General features: G+C 38.2%; 1 protein-coding gene across 1 annotated transcript; it reads left to right on the plus strand.

Annotated features, from left to right (window-relative positions):
* The first annotated feature begins 2,170 nt into the window (after nucleotides 1-2,170).
* On the plus strand, nucleotides 2,171-11,237 carry LOC118776834 (pyroglutamylated RF-amide peptide receptor-like). Its single transcript, XM_036527429.1, has 6 exons — nucleotides 2,171-2,501; nucleotides 4,617-4,775; nucleotides 8,174-8,235; nucleotides 9,029-9,261; nucleotides 9,552-9,649; nucleotides 10,777-11,237. Exons 1-6 carry the CDS (start codon nucleotides 2,171-2,173, stop codon nucleotides 11,190-11,192), a joined length of 1,299 nt encoding a protein of 432 aa, XP_036383322.1. The 3' UTR covers nucleotides 11,193-11,237.

An 11,237-nucleotide genomic window follows, 5' to 3' on the forward strand; every position in this document is an offset into this window, starting at 1 on the left:
CTGTTTGGGTACCAAAAATAATTAGGAAAATTTTAGAGGAAAATAAATTTCAACAGTTGTACACAATTCATGCAGTAATATCAGACATTTACTTGTAATGACCACTTATATATGATACCTCCTGAATATGTGCATGCACATGCAGGAAAGCGAGTTCCTTATGAAGAAGGGAACATGCCTGCTCCCTATTCTATTATAGCTAGCTTCTTCAGACAGCATTGTGTAGCTTGGTCTACATGCTGAATAAACCGTCACCATGTTTTTTTCTTTTTTTTACATATATTGTAAAACAGTGTGTCTTTGTTGAGTTTTTCCTTTTATGAGTCAATAGTGAGAAAGGGTTATTCAACTCGTTCCAAACAGCTGAGGCAAAAGACAGCAGGGAGCTAAGCTGATTGGGCCTTACGATTTTTGTGTGACTGTGGACTGCTGTATGTGTTCAAGAGGATATAAGATCTTGGAGAAGTCTGCACTGACATGTTTGCATACGGAGTAAGGAGATGTTTAAGTGGATGTGGGATGGAATCCGACTATGGTTTAGTTGTGTTAAACAATTGCTCCTTTAACTCGTAATGACGATGTATTTTCCAAGACATAAGTTTTGAATGTTCTGTCTGTCCTTGCAGTTTTTGAATGCGCTTGTCACTTCATTCAAATCTCACCAACAAACAAAATGAATACATTATATACAGTATGCATTCACTATTTATGAATATTTTCAAAATACCATAATGCTTCATTATTTTTGATCAAGGCATGGTCTCAGCTATATTACTGTGCATTCAGCTAAATTGAATCTAACCAAATAAAAAATAGCAACTCTGACTTCTCTATTTGTTACATTTTGGTTGTGTTTCTGTTGTCTGTTAAGACAAAAAGTTTTAGTGAAACTTTAATTCTGGCATTTTTTAAAAAAGGAGGTAGAAGCACATTAGTTTATAGACTGTAAAGACATGATAATTCAGTGGGCTGCCTGTAGGGTAGGAGGGTGTGTTGCCCGAAGCAACTTGCTAGGAGACGTGAAGGGCTTTGGGTAGAGATGCTGCTGCTTTGCTACACAGTGAGCAAGTATTTGTCTGTGGTAATTAGGGTGGATGTCTCATTGATATTGGCCAAGTGCCAGTGGCTGGATGTTATTTTGTTCACTCATTAACAATGGCAAATTCCTTGGAATAAAAAAGACTAATGTTATTAACAGATAAACAAATCAGTGCATAACAGGAATAACAGCAAGTTTTTTTTTCTTTCTTCTCAGTGATGTAAGGGCCAACAGGAAGTCTGTGGTCATTATGGTCTCAGGCCACTAGCTTAATAGCCCTGCTGTACATAAATTTTGTAGCTATTAAACAAGAGCAATTATCCAGGTCACAAATCAGTTAAAGCACATAGCTTACACTGTAGGTATAATATGTTACTATGTGTATGTACACTTTAATTACCCTGTACTTAAGTATGGATAGTGTAAATACACAGGTATTAGGGCCATTTGTGGCTGATTTTCTCTAGCACGTATCCAGACACTGAAAGTGCTGAAAAAAAAAACGATGCTGAAAGTTTTCCATACATCACCTGCAATGATGCCAATAAATTGCTGACATTTTTGTTAATAAAAGGAAAAGTACCACTTTGACACACAAGATTGATTTTTTTTGTCATTTGCCTCCAACAGAATCCAAGGGCATCTCGCCTTTGGGAGACTGGTGAAGACTGTCCACTGGGAATAATCCTGAGGCAACTCTGATCTGATTATAGACTCTAATCTCTGGAGGCCACTTCTCTGCTCATAGAATGTCAGTCAGAGCCCCTAGCATAATTCTATTTGCTAAATAGTGCCTTGTGATCCTAATTTGTATAGGAAAGATGTACTTACTCTCTTTCGAGGTATATATCACACATGAACGATAATTCAGTCTCATAATGGTCTCTTCAACAGGCACTTTTAATGACTGCAGGTCTATTGGGGTGTCACTATCCTACTGGATTGGTGATGATTGGATCTTATTCAACATCTTGGTCAAAATCTTCTACTTGTCTAAGTGACATTGTTGATGTTACACACCTGAATGCCCCATACCAGAATGCCCCTTAGCACCAGAAAATAAACCCTGGATCTTGGAGCAAGTCACTTTTCTTTTGACCCACAGTCCCTCCGTTTTACCCACCTAAAAGAATGAACTTTACAGCACAACTGTTAGACCTCTGGCTTGAGGCCTCTAACCGCTCCAGAAAGCAGTTCATCCAAGAATATGGCCTTTCGCCTCTGGTGTACATCCCTAGGCTGCCCTCTGCTTTACAGCCCATCTTTGGCATTCTTTATGTGCTGATCTTTACCCTGGCTCTGGTTGGCAACTCAACTGTGCTATTTTTGCTGTGTCGGAGGAAAGCCCTGCAGTCACCCAGCACCTTCTTCATCTGCTCCTTGGCATTGAGTGACCTCCTGATCTCCATCTTTTGTATTCCTGCTACTTGTCTCCAGCATTTCTTCACCAACTGGTTGGCAGGTAAGTAAAACTCAGTTAATCTAAGATGCTGATATGGAGAGTCTGTCAGTTCTATCTCTTTGCTGAGGGTCAACCATTTCAGCAGTTGAGTCATGTCATGAACTTGAGATAAATATGTGGATGTACCCATTTTACTGTGCTATATTAGACAACCAGAGACATTTCTTGGAACCTGTACAATATCAGAATTTTCAAAAAGAAGATATTATGCTTTAATCATGACAATGTCAATGTTAAAGCTGTATCTCCTTTTGTTTAGGCTCCTGCTATAGGTATAAACATAGGTCTTGGAGAAAGTGGAAACATGTGCTGGAAGAAATTGTGTTGCGGGGTAGACTGGGAAACGGGTCTGGGAAGCAGGGCATAATTGGAGCCATATTGCCAGAACATATGTTGCATTAGACTTGAAGGACCTTTGTCTTTTCCGTGTCCAATGTTTTACAGAAAGTGCAGTATGCTGTCAGATGTTGGCCCCGCAGATGAAGCCTAATTGGTCTTTGAGAAATAGAAATGTTGAGTTTTCATCATTTTTTTTCACAAGATAGTGGGTACTTAAATCTGATCCCTGTTGAACAGGTAATAAAAGTCCCATTCATAGCTCTGAACATCTTTTCTTCCTTTTTTATTTCTTTTTGTATCTTTCCTTTGTGGAGATTGATTTGATGTCAGTCACAAAAACCCACCCATAGAAGCAGAAAGAGCAGCGTGACTGTGAAAGCCCGGTGAGAGTGCAGGACCAGATGCCTGTTTTATCCAGTATTGTTCTTTTTTCTCCTTATAATACAGTAAATTTATTTTACTCATATTGATCTGGGGAAGATCATTGCTGTTTGATGAGGAAAATTCAAGTTGTACCTTGTTTTTAATTTTTGAGCATTCTTAATTGTCTACTGTAGAGATTGATTGGCACCTGTGTGTATGCATTTGCTGCTATATCTTTACATTTAACTGAAATAACATTTCATTTTTAGTCAGATTGTACATGGGGTACCCAGAGTTATTCTTAGCCTTGTAGGACCCATGGCAAAATAATAAGTGGCTCACCTGCTCTCCTACCCCAAGGTCTGGTCCTGAGACCAATTTAAGATTGAACACATTGATGGTCATCCTTGCTGTTAGTCTTCTCACAATAAGTTCTTACTTTATGGTCCTTTGTTACTTAAAATGATATGGGTATACAGATATTTCTGCTGTTGATGCTTAGAACGTACTGGTCATGGTGTCTTGAATGTATAATGAACATATTATACGCTGAGTAAAAATGTCAGTTCTTATATTAAGCAAATGTGATTATAATGAAGTGTCTGGACACATTACTGAAAGTACAGCTTGCAAGATTTCAATATGTGACATTTTGCCATGAGAAATATGAACTTTTGCTTGTGCTTTTAACATTTATACATATGTGCCTTTTCACAGTTGCTTTTTGAGGTCTTTGCCATGTCTTTTAGGTGGTATTTAGAAAGGCTCAGCTGTACAAGTCAGACTTCAGATTCATACCATTGTGTTATTTGAGATTGAGCCAGCCTTTGAGTTCCTAGCGTGCTGTATTATTGTTGCTTGAAGCACAGTCCACTTTCAAGTCATGTACATTATACTACATAGACTGGTACTGTGTATATAATATATATAAAAACCTTATTTATGTGCACTGTGTACCTCCAGGGAGGACAATATAAATTACTTGAATTACTTGAATTAATTTAATGCAATTGTACTTTATACATGTGATACAAACATACAACATGATCACGTGTAACTGACTGGTAAGTGTGCTTGTGGTGTCATGTGCATTGTGTGAGTAATTTGTAGTCTGTGCGTTATTTCAGAACATCATGGTCAGTCATGTATAATAAATTAATCAGGTAATTATTGTGCCAGAAAAGTAGTAAATATTGTAGTCATCTTATGTTTCCACATTCATGATTCTAGTTGTAGAAAGCCTTCAGCATTTCCCAAGTGAGCTTGTGTTATACACTGTAAACAGATGGTTACATGTGAGGGCTCCTAAATGCATACTGTTTTCCAGTTAGATGCTTAGAGAAGACAAGCAATTATGAGCAATGAAGCATGGAAATTCACTGATTGTGCAATTGCCTCTTTTCTCTACTGCAGGTGATTTTCTGTGTAAGTTAGTACCATTTCTACAGGTGACTGCCATAGCAACCAGCATTCTCACCATGACTTGCATTGCTGTGGAGCGATTCCAGGGAATTCTGTATCCACTGAAGTTGCGGAGTGGTTATTCCCCTTGTCACGCTATCAAGATGCTGGGTAAGAAAGAACAGAACTCTGAGCTGAGGCCCTGCTGCTGCAATGGTAATCCCAGACCTAGTGTCAGAGAGTAAGAAGGGACAATGCAGATGGTTTTATCTATCTCAGTTTGTGTTATGGTCTGTATGATACTCAACCAAAGCACTGACATGCAATTAACAGATACTGCTCTGCAGAATTTCACAAAAGCACAGTCAGCTAAAATAGAAGCTCGTTAGAAGATTCATCACACGTTCTACTTAAACTGATTGCAGCTGTGCTGGGAATATTCAGTAATCCATATTCATAAATTGAAGCGTTTTGGAGTGTTTTTCCAAACCTTTTCAAAGAATTTTGATTGACAGTACCCTGCTTGAGATCTCATCCCATCTCAGCAGAGTATGAAATGCCTGCAGCAGTGCTTAGATAAACAAAACTGAGATGGCACAAACCCACAGCGGTTGGTAACCTAGCTGCTTGATGACCTGCAGTGATTTGAGATTTAGATTGATTTTACATTGGAAGCTAGTATCGCTGGAATAAATCTCAGCAGAAGAACAAAGGGATCCCCACTGTCACTCTCTGTTGTCCATGCATTATTTGTTGTGCTATCTTAGACTGATGCTTCTACATTTGTAATGAAAACACATTTGGCAAATTACTGTGTGCGGTGTTCAGATGCGTATACCATTTCCTTCTGTAATCAATTTAAAGCATGTGGGGCAGGCCGGGCCATGAAAATATCAAATTCGCAGAGCCGCTTGATGCTATGTATACAGTGGGAAAGATGTGTCTGTAGTTTCTGGAACATACTTCATTATATTTTAACTGGATCATATTAAAATTTATGCTTGTTTAAACTGTTATTTTGTGTACCATCAAGCTTGATTGCAATTTTTCCCCTTTTTATCTACAGAAAATGATCTGCATTATTATCTCCAATATGTACATAAGAAACAGTGTTATTATTTTATTGCTTTTGGTCATTTTTGACCAAATTTGATTTATTCATTAATTTCATTCATGTAACAGAGTTACAAATTTTCTTGGCATAAGAACATGCATAGTTCTAATATTCTGGCTCCAGCAACTCAATATAAACTCATAAAGCTGAGTGGAAATTCTCAGCTGAAATGTTTTAGAATATATAATTGATTTAAATATGATATGATATGTAATAATAAAATAACTAAGACCTAATATTATGCATATATTAATATGCGGGCAACATGGACTGGAGCAAGACAGTGTCTCAGGCATAGAGGCTCAGGTGAAAGCATCTGCAGTTGGTTGCAGAGGTTTGGGGATTGGGCTGATGCATGCATGCACTCAAGGGCGTAATTTATGGTGGGGACGGTGGGGATATGTCCCTACCACTTTTCTGATTACTTACCTGATTACCTTCAATCTAATGTATTCATAGTCCTGAATATTGACTACACTGCTCCCAAAATTGAGTTAATTTGATTGCATTAATTTTAAACTGAACATTCAGGAAGTTTTACAAGCTGATTTATACCAGATGCATTGTGACACATATTCAATATTGCAATCAGGAGATTTTTCTAGAATTCACAGTCCAGGGGTCATGTTATTGAAATATGCTAGTCTGCATATTTGTAACTCTGTTACCATGTATCAGACATCTTTTTGGATCATCAATATTTTCATCATGAAATAATGAATCAAATGATACCAAAACTTGGGGTGAATTTTTTCAACTAAATACTTACTTATCTACACTTAATGCTTTGGCACTAAAGAACCTCACATTATGAGGCTGTGCCATTACCAAGCACTAATTTGTTTATTTTCAGAAATGTATATATTTTCACTATTATATGAAAGCATTAACAAATACATAAAAATATTTAAATGTTTGTAAAAGAAGTTAAGGCCATTTATATAGTGGGGGTGTAATTCTGTTACTGTGTGGACCTACCTCATTTCTTCACAGAGCGGTTTGCCTCATAAAGGGGTCTTTTACTAAAGCAAGTGCATATGACACCATTGCACTCCCAAGATTAAAAATTAACAGTTTCACATTTTTGAGGTATTTACTGAGAGTGACAAAAGACAAATTCCAGTCAAGAGAGTTGGAAATATTAATTAAAAAAAACAAAGTAGTCAAGACAGCATGTGAACATCCTGTAAATGTAGCTGTAACTACATGGGAAAAGGCTTTTGAATTATTGAGTTGCACAAGAATCCCTGGACAAGAGCAAGCTATCAGGTCTCACGCTAATGATATTATATGTAAGGCTGGCAGTTATTTCACAGCTCTGTCCCACACAAAATATTGTAATGTCTAAAGGATGTTGCTGTCCTGTGCAAGGATAGCAACGCTTACACTTGCTCTTGAAGTTAACAGTCTAGGTTCTTTCTCTTTGTCTCTTCTATGTGTCACTTGAATAATCAGATGCTTTCCTGTGAAAATATACAAGCCTAGATCTGATTAACGTTCGCATTGTGCTTTGTTACATTTAGTTTACTAATTACATTGAGTTTTACAAACATCAAAATGCATAGGCCTGCTTTTGGATTTATTGGACTTCACATACGATTGGACAGTTGAGTTTCTGAAATGTCTACATATATTATAAAATATACTTTTTGATATTTTTTAATTTTGTCAGGATAATTAAGCACAGCTGATCAGCTATTTCTGACCAGGCTTCTTGTGCGAGGATAGTATTCTCACACATATACTTCTGGTTTTGAAACGTCTAAGAGAAGAACCAAAAATATGCCCCATGATAAATGTCATTAGTTTATGGTGAATTACTTTGAGCTATTCTTGTTTTTTTGTGAAACTTCAGTGAATTTGCATAAACATTATCCTATAATTGCATATGCATGAAGCCTGACATGTAGTTTGCACTCAAGCATAGCTACTTGATGGGAGTGCATCCCTCATCAGCCCTGCGTTTAATATGTGTTTAATGGATAAAATGCACTCAGCAGTGGGTTTCTGGACCTGCAGATGCTAAGTGAATAAGGCTTTAAGTTTGTTTTTCAAGGCAATTGAATTTTCATTATTTGATAGTTAAAAGTATGGTGTGAAAAATAAGGGCACAACAAATGTAATTCAACTATGAGAATATTTTTTTTTAGATTTTGGGGAAAGCACATACGTACAGCACAGTAGGAAGATGAAAAGTTAAGGATTAGAACTTCAGGATAAATTAAATCATAACCTTCCAGCATTGGAGAGATACAAAATCCCTGCCTAGAGAAAGTGTTTGCTCAGAAATAGTTTAAGGACTTTTGCACTCTTCTTCCTCTCTTAAATAAAACTCAGTAGAAATTAAATTTAATTTCTAGCTTTCTGGAATACTGCCGTCTTGTTTTTTAGTTTTAGTTAGTCTAGCATTTTCTTTTGATCTGAATTTACTAAAATGTTCACAATTTCATTACAGTTGCTGTATGGTTGATTGCTCTCGCTGTTGCAGCCCCGATGTGGTATGCTCACAAAGTGGAGGTAAGCACTGTGAATAGAAAAAAAAATAACAATAAAAAGCAATCATAAGAGCATTGGGATTAATAGAATTTACAAACAGACAAACAGCTCATGCATAAAACATGGTGGACTATTTTCTTTTTATTGTTACAAATTTATCAAGTCAACGTTTTCATCAGGATGGCCTTTTTCGGGAGTCATAAAAAACAATTCTGAAATAGATCATGCTGATTGTTACATGATTGTTTTTTGTTGTCATGTTTGACATGGCTTTTATTTACTCATTTGGGCAGTCTTTGAGCATTGTTTTTTTTTCTGCTCCATGGCCAAGACTTTGTCATAGAGTTTGTGTTTAAGGATGCAGTGTTTAAGGATTCATAAGATATACATTTGAAATTGTGTTTCCCTACACAGTGTGTTTCTTAAGTAACAAGATAATGGTGGCACTAATTAATTTCTCAGAATTCTGGATCAAGGCATCTCCAATTGTATGGGAAAAAACGACATGTTTCTATTTTCAGTCTCTCTGTAGGTGAAATGTCTGTACCATCATATGCCCTTGCGTTAATACGGCACCTCTAATCAATGAAATGTGAATGTATTAACTGACAGTTTAACAGCTGGATTGAGAGCTACTGTTGCATGTCGATAAAAAATGTGAGATCCTTGAAATATGATGATAACATAAATGTGTGACAGCTAATTTGTTGCAAATGGAAACAACGGAAACAACATTTTTCCATATGAGAAATAATGTGTACGTCTACATCTTGCACTGTTGTACCACCCACAAAATGTACTTTGTGTCCCTCAGGTTAAATATGATTTCCTGTTTGATGTGCACTACACCTGTTGCCAAGAGGTTTGGCCCCACCGGCAGCAACGGCAGGCCTACACCACTTTTCTCTCAGTGCTCGTCTTTCTAGTTCCCATGGTGACCATGGGTGTGCTGTATGGGAAAATAATGACGGAACTGTGGGGCAAACACAGGGTTCACGACGTCATGTTTCAGGCTCTCCCAGGGTCAGAGATCAACAAGATCACTCGGTGAGATGTTTGGTTTACTTGATGTGGTTTACTTTACAAATCCGTACAGCATGCTATAGGCTGCTTGAGTGCATGAACACAAAATTATGCAGGCTGCACAAGTCACTACAAATAGGAAAAGGCATTGTCGCATTAATTTTAAAACAACAAAACTGCACACAGGGAGTTTGATCACACAGATCTGAAATTACACAGAGCAAATGACACTAGGTCTCGATCCGGATGGGTGGAAAATTGAATGATTGGAACCCGTGTTCGATAGGCATAATGTATTGCACTCTGACTCACAGGAAGAAGAGGCATGCTGTGAAGATGATGGCCACAGTGGTTCTCCTTTTCGCTGTTTGTTGGGCTCCATTTCAGTTGGTGTCTCTGCTCTCTGACTACGGTAATTCAATACAAACTCAACATGGAACATTAATTGTACACCAATTTAACTACTCTAAAATTAGATCCATAGGGGTCTAGAGTGGTAAAGAGTGTATTTTCTGTGCTATTACTGGTAATTACAGATAATAATAGTATTCCCTGCATGCTGCTGTGTCCTTATCAATAATAATTATGATAATGATGATGAAAAAATAATTTCCCATGTTTTAGGTGACAGCAGTTCAAGAGACTGAAAAAACAGCGTTTATTAAAAATATCCTGTCATCATCTTTAGTGGCCTCCTTTTGTTATGAATATTTAGAAATAAACCATGGATGAAAGTAGGGTATAAGAGATTGGTTACCCCTTCAGCTGGATCTACAGTGCCCTTTACAGATAACTATTTTTAAAACTTTCTTCACAAAAGTATCTGTTTTGTAAAGATCGTTCTTGTTAGAAGTGCAAGACCGGTGTTTTTGTAGGTGGCTATTGGCAAACTGTCTGTTACTGTCCCTTTAAATTGTATTGGAAATGACCAGCAGCCCGGATGGCGACAGCTCGCAAGAGGACTCCTGTGTTTCAAACTGATCAGTGATGGAGAAGTTTGAATCCTAAGAAATTTGTCTTCCATTATGACAGATCCTCACCAGTTTGACAGTTCCTATAATATCATCCTTGGAATCTTTGCCAGAGGGTGAAAGCTTGAACTTTTGGTGCTTGGGTTGGATGGGTTTGGTTCCGAATTAGCACCTAATTCAGAAGCTTTAGCTGGCGCAGCAGGGTAGTATTTTGAACAGGCAGGGTCCGTATCAATAAAAACCTGTGTCTGCCTTGCCTCATCTGGGAGTGATTTAAATACGAAGTATGAAACAAATTATTATCAATTCTATTTCCAGTTATGTGCACCTGCATCAGACATCACTTATTAAAGCATAGTTGTGTATTTTATTTTGTTCTGAATGACAAATTGATTAATTTGCTTTACTGCTTCATCGTTTCAGTTGATGATAAAAAGCATGTTAATTCTATGGACCATGGCTTGGACAAGTGTATGGACAATGCCAAATGTAAGAAGTGATTGCAAGGTTCTGTTAACAAAAAATTATAAGAAAGTGTTTTTTCTCTTCAACCCCTTGTCTGCTAAAGGAAAGCTGAACTTGAACTCGGATCAAGAGTTTGTGGTTTTCAGTACAGTGCAGATCCTGGGCTTCAGCAACTCTGTGTGCAACCCCGTAGTGTATGCAGCCCTCAGCAACAGCTTCAAGAAGGACGTGCTAGGTCTGCTGAGGCGGGGCAGGGGGAAGGGCTGGTGGCCTCTCACCTGTCTGGGAAGCAGGGCCCGGGTGGGCATCTCCACTGTGGAGTCGCCCCACCACAGGAAGCACACAGAGCACAGTGAGAGGGGGCTGCGCCAGTGGAGCAGAGTGGCCTGGGAGCCGGAGCCTGCGACCTCCCACTCCTTCCCCCAGGTGCACCTCTTCAGGGTGGGCACCAAGAAGACTAGCAGCCCCCTGCTACTAAGTGTCACCGACCCACTCCCCACGAGCACCTCCAGCACCTAAATGAGAACACACTCTGGCCTCTGATGAAGTTGTGACAATTTCATT

This window comes from Megalops cyprinoides, chromosome 4 (assembly GCF_013368585.1).
Source record: "Megalops cyprinoides isolate fMegCyp1 chromosome 4, fMegCyp1.pri, whole genome shotgun sequence".
Classification (NCBI taxonomy): Eukaryota; Metazoa; Chordata; class Actinopteri; order Elopiformes; family Megalopidae; genus Megalops; species Megalops cyprinoides.

Excerpts from the sequence above, each read along its gene's own strand:
- LOC118776834 (XM_036527429.1), top strand. The coding sequence starts at position 2,171 with ATGAACTTTACAGCACAACTGTTAGACCTCTGGCTTGAGGCCTCTAAC. Across the intron at positions 2,502-4,616 it reads CTTCACCAACTGGTTGGCAG|GTGATTTTCTGTGTAAGTTA; the intron begins GTAAGTAAAACT and ends TCTCTACTGCAG. Across the intron at positions 9,650-10,776 it reads GTCTCTGCTCTCTGACTACG|GAAAGCTGAACTTGAACTCG; the intron begins GTAATTCAATAC and ends TGTCTGCTAAAG.